The 17551-nt window shown below is 42.0% G+C and overlaps 1 protein-coding gene across 4 annotated transcripts in view; it reads right to left on the reverse strand.

Moving 5' to 3' along the window:
* Window positions 1-17551, reverse strand: part of Tnrc6b (trinucleotide repeat containing adaptor 6B) — a 216815-nt gene that overhangs the window by 130651 nt on the left and 68613 nt on the right. For all 4 annotated transcript variants that reach the window (XM_085831814.1, XM_085831815.1, XM_029469460.2 and 1 more), the window contains one exon: window positions 10755-10822. In XM_085831814.1, the coding sequence (XP_085687940.1) occupies window positions 10755-10822 (68 nt within the window). The remainder of the gene's footprint in view (window positions 1-10754; window positions 10823-17551) is intronic.

Consider the following 17551-nt stretch of genomic DNA (forward strand, 5'->3'; position numbering starts at 1 on the left):
GCAGGAGACTCCCAGGCTGGAAACTCTGAACATTAATCTATTTATATCCTTCCAGTACCTTCCAGATGAGTTACGGAAACCTTAGTATGCTCAATTCTTATACAGATATCTAAATCTGTTTCCTGTTTTATTTACTACAACATAGAGCTTCTTACACTGTTCCCTCTTATAACCTTTCTTCTCACCTGACCAATGTTTATACAACCTAGGTCTATAGATATATCGTTATATAGAACATATGCTGGTGGGGAACACCTATAATTCCAACATTCAGAAGTTCAAGGCTAGCCTCTGGCAACACAGTGAATCTGAGGCCAGCCTGTGTTACATGAACTCTGTCTCAACCCCCTCGCTGCCCCCCCCCCAAAAAAAAAGGCTGAGAGGAGAGCTCTGTCTGTCAGTAAATCATTCGCCATCCATAATCACCTATGTGAAAACAGCACCTGACCAGTAGAGGCCGGGGCCACTAGCCTCCACATCCACTGGCACATGTATGAACATACCCAAAAGAAATTAAAAGTATGCAAATAAAATGATTGATAATAGATCATGAAAAATATTTTAAAATAATTCTATGGTATAACTGTAACATCACTGTTTATTATAAAAATAAATACTCATACTAATGAGATTCGTGTGCTGACTTAGTTTTACATGAATTAAATCTTGCCTAAATATTTGATACTGCAGGACATGGGGAACCTTTAATATTTTCAGAGCTGATCAATATTTTGATTTTATAATCACCAACACTGAGAATACTGCTTCTCATAGACACATAGTACAAAATGGCAGAGATGCATTTAGGGCCATTTTAGAAACTCTTAGAATTCTCTTCTAATTCAAGCCAAAATTCATTCAGATATATATTATTAACAGCGACTTAAACAGCAATCTTTAAAATCTAACAATACAATCCAGAGATACACCAATTTATAGTTAATGCTGAAGAATGACATAGGAAGAGAGTGCTAAGTCTTTGTTTTCCATAATTAAACCATTATGTTCCTATAAGAGTTCAACAGTTTGTATGAAAGGGAAAACACTGCCATCAGAACATACAATAGTCTTGAGTCTGAGCCAAGGTGTTTCAGGCAACATCTGCTGGCACTGTACTGTGTAAAAGCCTGTGTAGTGCAACGTGCATGTGCTGTGTGTTCAGCAGCAGGGCTACAGTGAAGCCCTATGATGGGCACAGGTGAGGGCTGCTGCAAACACGTCACATTCAGTATGCATTTGATTTTTGAATCAATTTTTAGTCATTCTGCATACAGAAATGTTTTACCTCTGCCCAGTATTTTTACAACCCTCCCATTCAGGTACACAAGGCCACAGTCCACAGAGCCGAGAAGCTGGGGCTTGGCACTGAAGACAGGGATCAGTGGTTAAGAGTAGCTGCTGCTTTTCCAGAGGGCCTTGACTTGAGTCCTAGCACCTACAGGACAACTCACAGCCATTTTTAACTCTAGTTCCAAATGCTCCCACACCTTTTTCTGGCTTCCATACATGATTCACAGATGTACATGGAGGCAAAACACCCATACACATAAAAAGTAATATAATAATAATTTTAAAAAGAAGCTAGTGCCTAGCATACATGAGACCCTGGAGTCAATAACTATTACCTACAGCACATACCTGCAGCAGAGAGAAATAAAAAGATCTAAAAGCCAGCTGGAGCTATATAGCTACACAGTCCTGTCAGAAATTATGAAGGGAAATAGATTCAATTTAATGGATGGTAGGGAAAATACAAAATATCAAAAATCAACTAAAGAAAAATTAAGGCACTCACTGTGCTAAAGCACAAAAGTAATACTAGCACCTAAAAGGAAGAAGGGATTAAAGGCCAACTTCAGGCTCACTGACTTCAAAGTCAGAACAGGCAATGGGAAGACCCTGACTCCCAACAAACAAGCAAAACAAAACAGCAGCAAAAAAATCCAGCAAAAGTCCTAGATTATTATCAATTAAATCAGTTGCTTTTAGCCAAAGAATTTCAGAATCAAAATTCTAAAAATTCTTTTAAAATATGAGAGCAATAATAAATCAAATCAAGAATTTATACAGAACATGTCTCTTATCGTTTCTGTAATATGGGACAGAGCCTTCAAAGTCTGCAAACACAAGGACCATGAACCTAGGCAGTCTTACAGCTGCACCGGGAGACATGGAGTGAGATTGTTTCCAGCTCTCCCTGCCTTTTTATTGAGAACACACCCTTGATCAGTCTTCTCAACTTGTGGGTTACAACCCCTTTGGCAATCCTCTATCTCCAAAAACACACTATGTTATATACATAACAGTAGCAAAATTACAGTTATCAAGTAGCAACTAAAATAATTTTATGGCTGGGGGTCAGCACCACATGAGGAACTGTATTAAGGGATTGCAGCATTAGGAAGGTTGAGAACCCAGTGCTCTAGGGTAAAAGCCATTTGCTTCCTTTACCACTTTCCAGATCTGCCACAGTCCCTAAATAGTGCTATCTTCCTCCAACTTTCCTTAGCATGCCTGAGATCCCGGGCTCAGTGTTCTAGACTGCTATAGAAGTCAGGAAACTAGAAAGGGACCAAGGGGAGGGGAGGAAAGATTTTAAGGTAGAAGTGACCATAGAACACATATGAATGGGAATTATGGGAAGTGTTAAGAGGGGCTGGTGGTGGGAAGGAAGGGAAGAGAAAAGGACACCCAACACTAGGGATATTTAGAAAAGCCATAGGTCCAAAGAGATGAGTTAGTGGTTAAGAGCACTGGCTACTCTTGAATAGGACCTGGGATCAGTTTCCAGCATCTACATGGTGGCTTACAACTGTCTATAACTCCAATTCAAGGTGATCTGACACCATTTCCTGGTCTCTGAAGGAACTAGGTACATGCATGGTGCATAAACATACATGCAAGCAAATGCTCATATACATAAAAATCAATCTAAAACAAGGAAAAAAAAACCCAAATGTAAACTTACTGTTTCGTAAATGGGCTGTGGGGAGAGGGGGAGAAGTGTGCAGGGGAGGCGGAAGGGAGGGAGAAAGAGAAATTGGAATGACCCTAAACAGAGGATAATGTTCCTCCCAGAAGCTACAGACTGCCAAATTTAGAAAGTCTAGTACTGATGGGTGGTAGCGGTACACACTTTTAATCCCAGCACTCAATAGGCAGAGGCAGGTGGATGTCTGAGTTTGAGGTCAGTCTGGTCTACAGAGTGAGTTCCAGGACAGCCAGGGCTACACAGAAACCTTGGAAGAAAAGAAAAGAAAAGAAAAGAAAAGAAAAGAAAAGAAAAGAAAAGAAAAGAAAAGAAAAGAAAAGAAAAGAAAAGAAAAGAAAAGAAAAGAAAAGAAAAGAAAAGAAAAGAAAAGAACGAAAAGAAAAGAAAAAAGAGAGAGAAAGAAAGAGAAAAATAAAGGGAAAGAGAGAGAGAGAAAGAGAGAGAAAAAACAAAAAGAAAACAAAAGGTCTAGTGCTAAGAGAGACATCTGCCCCTCAAGGTGTTGGTCAGATTTCCTAAGGACCCCCAAAACAATACAGGCTACTGGCACTGCTCTTGATTGCACACCAGGTCTTGATGGTAAGATCCTATTGCTCAATATACCACATACTTTGGTCACAGGACATGAAGAAATCAAGTTGATCCTATAGGGAAGTTTCTTCTCTTGCTGGCTGGCTTTCAAAGTCCTAGAAGGTGCTCTGCTGCCTGTTGGGGAAGGAAAGTCATCAACGGTCTCACCCACCTGTGATTCTTGCAAGCTACCATTAGGACCAGATTGGCAAGATAGGAGAATTGCCGAAATAGTGGCACAAATGGTATAAAAGTAGCCAAGTCTTTTCTGGTTGGATTTAAGGCCTGACATCCTATGAGAGGAAACACAGACTTGGTACTGTAAACTGATCCAGAACCTATGGGTGAGGAAACCATAGGCTCTATGGGCTTAACTACTATCATTATTTTTCTAAACTGACATGGCATCAAATTACTCTCTAAAGACCTGCATCTTTACTTAGATGAGTTCTACAGTTCTCAGCTCTCGTCAAAGCTCATTTGTGCAGTAGACAGTGGCTACTGTAGAAACATACGTAATCAAAGTGTAAAGAATATATGTCTGTAGAGTTCTCAGCTATAAATAGGATATCTATACAATACAGCTCCCCCAGCCTCCTGGCTCAGAGAAAATCTTGGGAGAGGGAGTAAAAAGATTTTAAGAGGCCGAGGTTGGGAAGATCGAGGCAGATCAGGGAAAGCAGTGGCTCCTGGACATGACTGTGTCAATACACCCTTGACCTTCTATCAGCTAGGGTGTCTATTCAAGGTCAAGTCTTTCAACATTCTAGCAGAGAGAAGGAAAGGCCTCATAAGCCCTCACCCTAGCCAAGGAGCTACTGGTAGTTGATGGGTGTTAGAGAAGGGAAAGAATTCGTTTTCTTTAGCAGTGTGGCCCCTCATAGGTCAACCATATTCCAGGAGATGGTTCAACATCCATGCATTGATAGGTAACACAAATACGACATAAGGTTGGAAACAAATGGTAGGACAGATCTAGGAGTTAGGAGAAGAATAAGGGATGAATGATTCAAATATACACAATTTATCAGCTGGGTATAATGATGCACACCTTAATCGCAGGCATTTGGAGGTGGAGGCAGACAGAGCGAGGCTCAGTCCAGTCTAGTCACTACTTTGAGAAATGTGTGTGTGAGTTATGGATTAAAACTCATACTTTGCATATAGATATTCCAGTTTCTCAGTATTTCTGGAAATGCCTTATAATTTTATTCTTGCATCTTTGTCAAAGCTTTTTTACCCATATACGTGAGAGCTTATTCCTGGCCTCTAATTGTTCCATGATTTATAGTTTCTGTTTTGGTGTTGATAAATTATTATCTTGATTATTGCATTGATAACATCTGATTATTTTATTTGAAAAAAATTGTTTTCATTATTTTATTTTACATTACATTCATTTTCTTCTGTTACACAAAACATAAAAAATTACACATTTGCAGTATAGCCTGTTTCATTGCATGTGCATCCTGTATAATATTTAAATAAAGTTAATCATATCTACCCTTCTACTCCCCCCAACACACACACACATACACATAAAACCTCAAATCATACAGAGAGGCAGGCTTTAGGCTCTGGGTTCAACAGTCACTATTTGAATATCCACTGTGTAGCAGGTTATTTTCCAGGTCCAGGAAGCTGTAAAACTGTTTATTATCATCTGGAAAGACAGTGGTTAAACACTTGACTATTCTGTGTGAGGTCCTGGTTTCAATATCTAGCACTACAGATTCAATCAATCAATCAATCAATCAATCAATCAATCAATCGTGGTGTTATAATGAAAATGAGAGAAAAAATTTCACAGCAGAGGTGAGATTTAAAATTCTGATCTAGGTTTCCATTTTCTCTTCCTCTTTTTATTTTTTCCTCCCTCATTCTCTCTCTCTCTCTTTTAAGTCCCAGGTCTGGTCACATTGACTGGGTGGTTGAGTGTGGTCCTCCTTCCTCTGTCTCCTGAGTGCTGAAGTTATGGAGGCAGGCCACCAAGCCTAGTTTTACGAGGTGCTAGGGATTGAAGCAGGGGCTCTGCATGTGGTAGGTAGGCACTATTCCAGTTTAGCTATGTCTCCAGTCCCTTAAACGCAGTCCTAAAGGAGGAGGGTTGCCATTTGCCAGGTAAAGGAAATTATAGACACAAAAGCAAAGGCTTTTCTAAAGTTTCTAACTTCAATGCTACCAAACAATGCAATTGAGGAGAAGGAGGAGAAGAAAAATGTAATTGTGAGTTCTGTTTCTGTGGTCTTGGAAGGCAGAATAGTATCCCAAACTACCTGGGAATCCCCGATACAACTTGAATCCAATAATCTTCAGATTACTGTTGGAAATTAGAATGCTACTATCATACTGTTATATTTATAAATTAGAACTTTAAAGAGGCTTGTTCTACTACTTTTTTCTTTTCTTTTTGTCTCTCTTCCTTTCTTTTCTTCTTTTTTTCCTTTTTTTTTTTTTTTTTTGTTTGTTTGAGAAAGGATCTCTCTATGTAGTCTTGGCTATCCTGTAACTCGGTATAAAGACCAGGCTGGCCTCAAAGTCATGCCTCTACCTCCTAACTGCTGGGATGGAGGGCAACAACACCGTGGCCAGCTTTATTATTATTTTGTGTCTGTGTACATACCTTTGTATGGGTGTCTGCATAGTGTTAAATAGAGCGGTCAAATACAGAGCAAGGAATAGGACAGCAAAAGGAATCTTTTTCCCCCCTTTGCCTTGCTTGAGACTAAGTGAGGACCTTGTGTTTGCAAGTAGTAAGTGCTCTACTACTGTGCTCCAAGGCTAGCCTAGTGTGATCCAGGGTATCTATTTATTAAAATGTAATGATATGTGAGTGACTGTGGGTGCGCACATGAACAACTCTATGGAGTTTGGAGAACAACACTTAGGAGGCCATTCCTTCCTTTCACCTCTCTATGGGTTTCAGGGATCACATTCAGGTTACAGGAATTGTGTGGCGAGGGCTTTTATCTACTCAGGCCCCTGGTAGGACCACGAATATATTTTTATGAGTTGTTCTTTGTTATAAGATGAATCTATTTGTAGGCTGATACTCTTTTGTTGTTGGAGACAGGTTCTTTTGTGTCCTAAAATGACTGAGCTCACTGTAGACTTGAGGATGACATTGAACTTTGAGTGCTGGGGCTCATGCATGATGCATTGCCGTGGCCAGGTTGTTATGTGGTTCTAGGGCTCAAACCCACGGCTCTGCACATGCTAGCCAAGCTCTGCCTTGCCATCACTAGCCAAGCTCTGCCTTGCCAACACTAGCCAAGCTCTGCCTTGCCATCACTAGCCACGCTCTGCTTTGCCATCACTAGCCAAGCTCTGCCTTGCCATCACTAGCCAAGCTCTGCCTTGCCATCACTAGCCAAGCTCTGCCTTGCCATCACTAGCCAAGCTCTGCCTTGCCATCACTAGCCAAGCTCTGCCTTGCCATCACTAGCCAAGCTCTGCTTTGCCATCACTAGCCAAGCTCTGCCTTGCCATCACTAGCCAAGCTCTGCCTTGCCATCACTAGCCAAGCTCTGCTTTGCCATCACTAGCCTTTTGAACACTGAGCAATACAGCAATCTGAATTGAACACAATTATGCAAAAACCTCTTCAACAGACCGTGCTTTCAGATATTTGTGCTCTCAAAAAATCAAATGAAGAATCAATAGATTCAATAAATATTTGCTAGAAAAACTGGATCACTTTAGTGACTTTAATAGACTAAAGGCATGTATCACCTATCTTTTGAAGATGAGAGTCATTTTCAGCATGGAGGTTCAAAGTGTAGATTTGTTAGAAAGTGAAACAGAAAAAGGAAATGAAAGAGGCCAAACCCATTAACACATGAAAACCAACACTTAGCTTGAAAATCACTTGTAATAAATGTTCTTCCCATGTGTCAAAGAAAACAGTATCAAAACTAAATCAAGGGGCGCTGGTGAGATGGCTCAGTGGGTAAGAGCACCCGACTGCTCTTCCAAAGGTCCAGAGTTCAAATCCCAGCAACCACATGGTGGCTCACAACCATCTGTAATGAGATCTGATGCCCTCTTCTGGAGTGTCTGAAGACAATGACAGTGTACTTACATATAATGAATAAATAAATAAATAAAATCTTTTAAAAAAAACAAAAAGAAACAAAAACAAACAAACAAAAAAAAACTAAATCAAAAGCCTTTGTGAATGAAACATTTATCCAAAATAAGCTTTCCAAAAGCATGATGAAAATTGTCTAGCCTGGAATTCGGAGATCCACCTGCCTCTGCTGGGATCAAAGGGGTGCACCCCCATGCCCTGCATGATGACTTTAAAACACAGCACAAGCAGACACTTGCTCAGACATTGTGCTGCACCATGTGTAGTAGTTGCTACTCTTCACTGCTGTGACCAAGTACCTGCCTGGCAAGTTCACCCTTCATCAGGTTGACTGGATTTAGTATTACCTAGGAGACACACTTAGGGTGTGTCTGTGAAGGTGTTTCCAGAGATGTTTAGCTGAGGGAAAATCCACACTGAATGCGGGTGGCCTTATCCCATGGGCTAAGGTCTTACACTGAGTGTAAATGACAATGGGTGACAACAAGAGCATTGGCTTTCATCGTTCTGTTGTGTGACATGATGTGACCAGCTGCCTCACACTCTCCCTCCACACACCATAATGGACTCCCTCAAACTATGATCCTAAATAAATCCTTTCTTCCTTAAACTGCTTTTGCCAAGTACTTTTGACAGACCGCAGTGGCAGAGCATTTACCTGGCATTTGCAAAGCCCTGGGTCCTATCACAAGTACCACAGGAAACAAAACAACAACAACAACAACAACACCCCACAAAACAAAGAAATGAAAACTCCATTTTTCCTCAAACAAAAGAACATAGCTACTTTGCTCCTGACATCACAGAGCATAAACATATTTAGGAGAAAAGATACATTTCTGCCTAATTATTTCAATATAGGGTAACAGAGTAGACCCAGAATGAATGAGTCAACTAAAGAATGAATGAACAAAAACAAACAAACAAAGGTAGGGACTCTACTTTAGTGCTCACCTAACAAGTGCAAGACCCTTGATTCCATCTTTAGCACCGAACCAAACCACACACAAAGCTTCAAGGTTTAGAGGGCTTCTAGAGAATGGTAAAGATATCACATAAGATACTCAAGTTTAATGTGCTGTTGGAAATTCTCTAAAAGCAGAACACACATGTGCATAATCTACTCCTCAAGGATTCCTGACCACTGGAAAAAGCCAGCTCAGGACAGGTTACAATTACCAAAGAGGCCTTTGAAGACAAAGACAGGTTTGTTTAGGACATGGACGCTAGACCTGTAAAGAACAGGACTTTCCTTAGTATCCTGGAAGAAGTCTTCGTGCCCTTTCACTGTTTTTTTCCCCCCAACTTCCTATTCTTCATAAGGCCTTGGCCTTGACTTCTGTTACTGTGTTAACCACAGTCCCTTCAGGAGCACTGCTCAGGGACAGCTCAAGAACTGACAGAATAATACTATAAGCACCTTACAGTCAGCAAGATCTGGGACTAAATCTTAAATTCCACTTTGAGTTGTACTGACACAGGTAGATCTTTGACTAAAATAGAGACAATATACTCCAGGTGGGAATGACTCTGGAGCTGGAGAGGTGGCTCAGTGGTAAAGAGCCCCGACTGCTCTTCCGGAGGATAGAAGTTTGATTCCCAGCATCCACAGAGCAGCTCACAACCATGTGTAACTCTGCTTGCAGGGAATCTGATACCCTCTTTGGCCTCTGTGGGTATCAAGCATACATGTGGTGCACAGACATACATGCAGGCAAAACACCCATACATATAAAATAAGTACATCTTTAAAGAAAAAGCAAAAAACAAAAACAAAACAAAAAAACTGAGCCAGTAAGGTGACATGTATCTACTGTGACTACAGAAAGCCCTTGACAAATGGAGCTGTGATTTTTATAGGACAATATTGTGGGGTAGAAGGGTTGGGTGGGAACCATGAGAAAATCATCTGAAGTATTTCTACTCTCTTTTCACGGAACCAAATAGGTGTCTGGCATTCTAATTCCCTAAAGAGGAATTGATGCCACCAGCTCATCTAAAATGAAAGTGCAGTAGACAGAATAGAGCAAAGTTAGGATTATACTGTGAGCTATTTTTAAAACTGTTAGCTTAGCAAATTAAAGGGCTGTGAAGATCTCCTGGTTTCCATTCACAACAAACACAAGACAAGGCACTCCCCTTTAATGAATCTGGCCTCCTGGCAGCAGTCTATTCTGCATAATTCATTCCTCAGGGTTTAGGAAACATCATTTTCTTAAGATCCACCAAAATAAACTATTTTCTAGGAAAAAAAAAAGAGGGAGACGGACAGAGAAGAGGAGTTTTCTTTACAGATTTTGGTAAATCTCATGAATCACCATCCCATTCAATTTAGGAAACTACTGTCTAAATGAAACTTGGAGTGAGAGTGACGTCAGTGCTCTAAGTCCATCTCAAGTGTTTTTCCTTTAAAAGGGCAAATGAAAACCCAGTCTGCTTTGAAACACCGTTTTCTCAATTCTATGACAGATTAAGGGAAAATACGATCTATTTACAGCCACTAAAGAGCTATACCAAAGGTCCCATATTGAAGTTTAAAGCCAGCTGCCTTTTCAGAAGTGGAAAGAGATAAATCCTGAATTACTAAGAATGTTGGCTAAGTTATAATATTTTTAGCCTCTGTTTCATCAGATAAGAACTTCATTTTAATAGTGATCAGAAGTTTCAATTATCACTGGAATTGAATTTCAGGAAGTAATATGCAGACAAATCCACACTCGGAGTGTGCACCACACTCGGAGTGTGCAGACAGCCCATTAATTGAGCCTCCTCCATGAAGACATTGCTCAGGAGAGGAAGCACCATTTCATACTTTCTTTGGAAAACACCCAAACTTAATTAGTTCAATTTGGAACATCCTGAGCCGTAAAGCCTTTGCTTAAGCATAACATAAATTTTGATTAGCCAAGTGTGAAAAACAACAAAGCCAACTTTCTTGTCCCTCTAGTTAATCTATAAATAGAAGTAATGCATCAACAAAGCAACTGGTATGCGCTGCAGGATCTCCGCCGTCTACACAGCCCAGCCACCATGCTCTCAGCACACTGAACCAACTGCTTCTGGGGATCTGTAACAGGACCCTTTTAATAAACTGTGACTCACTGTTTGCTTTCTTCTCCAGGAGGTGGAGTCTTGCCATGCCCTTCCATTACAAAATCCTCCTGTTCCACCTGCAAAGGCAAGCACCACAGGTCAGCGCAGTCAGTACCATGATGTGACTTACTCCAGTGCCAGGCCCTGCCTGTGCACACCCACAGGGTGTCACTACAGCGTCTAGAAGGTGAGACTTTCATTTTCTAGGTTTGCTCGCGGCCCTTCTCCCTCGGTGGATAGGTTTACAGGATGAAAAAGAAGATCGGCAACTCATGCAACTGTGACAAAGGACTAGCGTCTAAGAACCAATGAGAAAAGATCAGCCCGTGAAAACCCGCCACTGAAGAGAAGAACACATATATGGTCCTTAAACACATGAGAAGCTGCTTAAATTCATGTCAATCAGAAAAATGCAAATTAAAACCACAAAGAGATACCATTTCACAACCTACAGATTGGGTAAAATGACCGAGCCCATCAACCTGGAGTGAGGAGCATGGCAGCTCTCTACTCCTAGTGGGAGGGAAAACTGGTACAACAACTTTGAGAAAGTTTGTCCTCACTTGGTACATCTGAATACAGACTCACCACACAAACTTCCAATACATTTCTAGGGATGTGCTCAAAAGTCTCCTCTCTCCTCTCTCCCCTCTCTCTCAGTGAGTGGGGTGGGAAGTAAATAAGTAAAAGAATTAAATTTTAAAAAAGGCATGAACCACCAACATCCAGCAGAACAGTGACATTTTTAACAGAAGAAATACAAAAAGGAATATCACTGACAACAGAATAAATAGGTTAAGACACTTTTAGCTAAGTTACAAAAATCTAACCTTTGTTGAAAGAATACCTTCATTCCTTGGTATCTATAGAGGACTGACTCCAGGTATCTATAGAGGACTGACTCCAGGACTCTTTTTTTTTTTTTTTAAAGATTTATTTATTTATTATATGTAAGTACACTGTAGCTGTCTTCAGACACTCCAGAAGAGGGCGCCAGATCTCATTACGGATGGTTGTGAGCCACCATGTGGTTGCTGGGATTTGAACTCTGGACCTTCGAAAGAGCAGTCGGGTGCTCTTACCCATTGAGCCATCTCACCAGCCCGACTCCAGGACTCTTAAGGATACCAAAATCCGAGGAGGCGCAGTACAAAGTAGTGCAGAATTTGCACACAGCCTATGCTAGATAACATAGTTTGTATCACTGGGCCCAGAATGTATTTTTTACTTTAACATATTATTTATTTATGTGCATATATATACATATATGCATGTATGTCCATAAATACATGGGGAGGGCAGAGGACAGACAATCTGTGGGAATTGGCTATCTCCTTCTACCATGTGGGTCATGGGAATTGAACTCAGGTGGTCAGCCTTGTTAACAAGAGTTTTTAACCACTGAGACATCTCACTAGACCAAAATGTTTTTGTTTGGAATAGGATCTCATGTAGTCCTGGCTAGAACTGAACTTGCTATTATGGACTTGAGGTTGGCCTTGAACTTTTAATCTTCCTGTTCTTACCACTCAAGTGCTGGGATAACATGCAACCCCTATGCCCAGCACTAGATTTTTTTTAACATCTAATACAAAATGAATGCTATGTGAATTGCTGTCATAGTGCATTGTTTATGGGATAACCAAACAGCTGTACGTGCTCAGTGTAAGGACAATGCTTTCTAGTATTTTTTTCTTAACACAAAGAGTAGAATTCAGTATCTCATCCTTGGTAGACAAGAATTCTATGACTGAGCTAGAGCCTTTACCTATTTCCCCTGACCTCAAGGATTTTCTAGCTCTACGTGGTTGAGTGTTTTGGGTGAGGAACTCATACAGGGTGGATGGTCTAAACAAATACGCTATGACTTTACTTATGAATATGTACAAACACATATGTATATATAAACTCTTGCTATAGTAGTCCAGTGTCTTAGTCAGGGTTTCTATTCCTGCACAAACATCATGACCAAGAAGCAAGTTGGGGAGGAAAGGGTTTATTCGGCTTCCACTTCCATACTGCTGTTCATCACCAAAGGAAGTCAGGACTGGAACTCAAGCAGGTCAGAAAGCAGGAGCTGATGCAGAGGCCATGGAGGGATGTTCTTTACTGGCTTGCCTCCTCTGGCTTGCTCAGCCTGCTCTCTTATAGAACCAAGACTACCAGCCCAGAGATGGTTCCACCCACAAGGGGCCTTTCCCCCTTGATCACTAATTGAGAAAACGCCTTACAGTTGGATCTCATGGAGGCATTTCCTCAACTGAAGCTCCTTTATCTGTGATAATTCTAGCTGTGTCAAGTTGACACAAAACTAGCCAGTACATCCAGGTTGGCTTCAAACTCACAGTCCTCCTTCCTCAGCCTATATACAATTATTTAAGGATTTATTTTTACTTTATGTGTATAGGTGCTGTGCCTACATTTATGTCTGCGTATCGCATTAGTGTCTGATGCCCATGCAGGCCAGAAGGCGGCACCGGATTTCCTGAAAATTGTATTTCCATCCGGTTGTGAGCTTCCATGTAGGTTCGGGGAATCAAACCTGGGTCCTCTGGAAGAGCAGCTAGTGTTCTTAAACTGGGCATTTCTCTACCATTCTTACAGTTTTAAACACTTACAGGTTGAACATTCCCAACCAGAAAGTTTTATTATACTTGTACTTGAAGTTTCAGTGTTGAAAGCATTTTAGATTTCAGATTTCTAGATTAGAGATATATGATCTGTAAATGTATGCAAAAATCACAAAACCCAAAAGTTTAAAAATCTGAGATACTGCTGGTTCTGAGCATTTAAAGTTAGTGAAAATTGGGCTGAAGAGATGGCTCAACGGTTAAGAGCACTGATTGCTCTTCCAGAAGTCCTGAGTTCAATTCCCAGCAACTACATGGTGGCTCACAACATCTCATCTAATGAGATCTGATGCCCTCTTCTGGTGTGTCCGAGAATAGCTACAGTGTACTCACATAAATAAATCTTAAAAAAAAAGATAATGAAAATTTGACCCGTATAGATATATATATATATATATACACACACACACACACACAGATAAATCTATATAAAGAAAGCTTTGACTCTTAAGAAAGAAAGTGATTACTATGTCATTTAGGATTAGTAGTAAATTCCTAAGGAAAAGAGGCATTTTTACTGCCAGGTGTTTACTGGTCATAAAGAATACCTTTGCTAATGGGCTTATCAGTCCTAATGAAAATTACCCCAAAGGATAATTTAAAAATCAATGAATGGGTGATGGTCCAGTGGTTAAAAGCACTGATGTTTCTGTAGAGAAGCAGGGTTTGTGTCCACTACCAATATGGTGGCCTAGAACCATTCCATTAGGCTCTGATATCCTCTTCTGACCTGTGCAAACCAAAGGAACTCACATGGTATACATGCAGACATTTAGGCAAAATATTCATATGCAGAATAAAGCAATCAATCTTTATAAAACAAACAGTGATGACTGAGACTGGCTGACTCCATGACAGCCTTCAAATTGGCAGTTCAAAAGACTAGGCCTCCATCTCTATTTCCAAGAACTGGGTAAATGCAGGCAAATTAGTTACTGGAAAACCCCCAGGCTTCAGGCAGCCAATCAGAAACTGCCCAGCCATCAGTAGCTGCCCTACCACCTGGCCTGAGGCAAGAGCAATGGGTCATCTAGCCCCCAACGCTCAAGCAAAGATTCTAGAATTTCCCTAGATATAGAGCCAACCAATTAAGATAAAGGTTACCCTTCTCTGGAATTCCCCTAATATGCTTTAAATTAGGCCTACAAGCTTACTTGAGCATCTCCATCTTGGTAAATGGTAGACCCCAGTATGCTGAACTTCTGCAGAATAAAACTAATGCTCTTTGCTTTCGCATACTATTTGAGTCAAGGGTATCATTCTTCGGTGAATCATGTACCCTCATATTTGGGGGCTCTTGTCCTGGGTTTGCTGGAGACCCCATGACCCAAATAGTGGAGTGTTTTTCTGATGGCTAAGTCCAGGCATCCAGTTGTCTTTTGTCTTGTCCATCTCTGTTTGTTTCTGTTTTAATTTGGAGGCCAAGAGGGACAAAGCCGTGTGTATTTTGTCACCCAGCCAGGGGCAACACAAGTCTATGGGCCTCCCATGCGCAGGGAGGAAGACTGTCTGAGACAACCATTTCATTTTGTTTTTATTTTCCTGGGAACACCCTTCTGTGTCTGCCTGTATACAGTCAGTTTGTGCTTTTTGTTCTCTCCTACAAACTTTTCTTTGATTCCTAGGATGGGTCAGGCACAGAGCACCCCACTGAGCTTGGTCCTGAACCATTTTAAGGATTTTCACTGAGTCATAGAGGACTCAGATCTAGTTGTTTGTCCCCTCAAACTAAACATCCTTTGCAGTACCAAACAGCCCACTATAAAGCAGGATAGCCTGAAGAGGAGACTTTTCATCTCCCCACCATTTATAGGGTAAAGGTTATAGTCTATGAATCCGGGGCCACCAGAACCAAGTGCCACATATCACCATGTGACAATACCTGGTCAAAAAGCCCCTGGATGAGACCTTTTTTGACACCAGCCTCTCCCTGCTCACTGACCTTCTTTCTTTAAAGGACTGTTGGCCTCAGCCCTGTGCCTTGCTCCACCCTTCTGCTGCAGAGGAGCATCTCTGTCCCCTCCTGTTCCTGTTCCTGCCACCACCACTGCCTCTGCCCAGGCAGCAAAGGCAGAGGGAGGAGCAGCCCCTGACTGCCCTGACTCTGCTTGGAGTTCCCCTCACACTCAGACCCTTACTGCCCATAGGGCTAACTCTACTAAGGCCAATCCCTCTGGACTACAGGACCCCCAGATGCTCAGGGAGATAGTTCATGACATATTTGCCAATAATGATCTTTAAAACAGGAAGTCACAGAACTCCCCATTTTCAGAAAGACCATGAGCTCTCACAGGTCTTCTAGACTGAATAATGCTAACTTACCTGTCCACTTCGGATGGCTGTCAGCAAATGCTCCAGATACTCTTCACAACAGAGGAGAGAGCCGGGCAGTGGTAGTGCATGCCTTTAATACCAGCACTTGGGAGGCAGAGGCAGGCGGATCTCTGAGTTTGAGGCCAGCTTGGTCTACAGAGTGAGTTTCAGGACAGCCAGGGCTACACAGAGAAACCCTGTCTCAAAAAAAACAAAACAAACAAACAAACAAAAACAAGAGAAAAAGAGGATCATAGGAGCTGCCTGGAAATTGGTTCTGGGAGCAAACAGACTCCCCACCCAAGTCCAGACTAATATTGATGCAGTCCTTCTTTTGACTCAGCCTGATCCAGACTTTTAACACTGCTGAAGGTAAGGAGAGGCTCCAGATCTACTGCCAGATTCTGATGGGGGACTCTGAGAGGCTGCCAGACAGCCCACAAATTTATCTAAGGTGAGCCAGGTGATGCTGGGAAAGAATGAGAGCCCCAGGGAATATCTAAGAAGACTTTTTGAAGCCTATAGCACCTCTACTCCTTTTGACCCAGAAGCCAGAGAGCACCAATCATCTGTAAACAGTTTTGTTAACCAAGCCGGCCCAGACACCCATCAAAAGCTTCACTATCCGGACAACTTTGCAGGTAAGCAACTGACTGTGTTAGTAGCCATAGCTGAGAAGGTTTTCAACAACCAAGACACCCCAAGGATGGATAGAGCAGAGGACTGGTGAAAGTGCTACTTAATTGCTACCATAAGCCATGATGGTCCTCATGAGAGAGAGCTTAAGAGCCTAGCTCAAGGAAGGGAAAAAGCTTGCCTCTGGCATCCAAAAGCCTGCCTCTATTTGCCTTAAAATGGCAAGATTTGGAAAGAGGTTTCAAAGGACAACTGACTTGGACATGCCTGCCTCAGGGATTCAAGAACTCATCCACCATCTTTGACAATCTTTATCTATGAGGACTTGGATAAGTACCAATGGACCCATCTCCCCACCCCCAAGTACATATGTTCCAGTATGTAGATGATATCCTGATTGCAGCCCCAGACTCGGAAGCATGCCAGGAGGCCGCATGAGCTCTGCTATAGGAGCTGAGTCAACTTGGCTACTGAGTATCTGCTAATCAGGCCCAGATTTGTCAACTTGAGGTCACCTACCTGGGGTACATACTCAAGGGGGCGGGGCTGGCCAATGCATGCTGTCGGAAGCCTGGAAGCAAACCAGCCTTAGCATCCCAGTTCCATGAACCTGAAGGCAAGCACGGGAATTTCTGGGATCTGCCAGGTTTTGCAGACTCTGGGTGCCAGGGTTCACTGAGATAGCCAAACCACTAGATGAGGCCCCCAGGGGCCAAGAAGAAAAAATAGAATGGACCCCTGAGATAGAGATGGCTTTTAAGACTTTAAGAAAAGCCTTATTGTTAGTGCTGGACTGGCTCTCCTGGACATTCACAAACCTTTCCACTTGTATGTGGTTGAGAAAAAGGGGATAGCAAAGGAGGTGCTCATTTAAACTTTGGGGCCATTGAAAAAGAAGCTGAACCCAATAGCCCAAGGATGGCTGGCCTACCTCCAGATCATAGCTGCTAGTCAAGGATGCAGACCAAACCAAACCAAACCAAACCAAACCAAACAAAACATGGGGCAGTAACTTGTTATCAACCCCCCCCCCCAGTAGGTTGGAGTTCTCAAGATTCCACAACTGATGGCTGTCCAATGCCAGCCTGGTACACTTTCAGGCTCTACTTTTGAGTCCCCCTCACATAAGCTATAACCCATCTTCTGCCCTAAACCCAGCCACCCTGGTACCTGATCTGTCCTCAGTTGTGCAGCTTGATTGCTCTATAGTCCTGCAGCATGTCCAAA

The sequence above is a fragment of the Mus caroli genome, unplaced genomic scaffold (assembly GCF_978045245.1).
Source record: "Mus caroli unplaced genomic scaffold, Mus_caroli_1 scaffold_16, whole genome shotgun sequence".
NCBI lineage: Eukaryota > Metazoa > Chordata > Mammalia > Rodentia > Muridae > Mus > Mus caroli.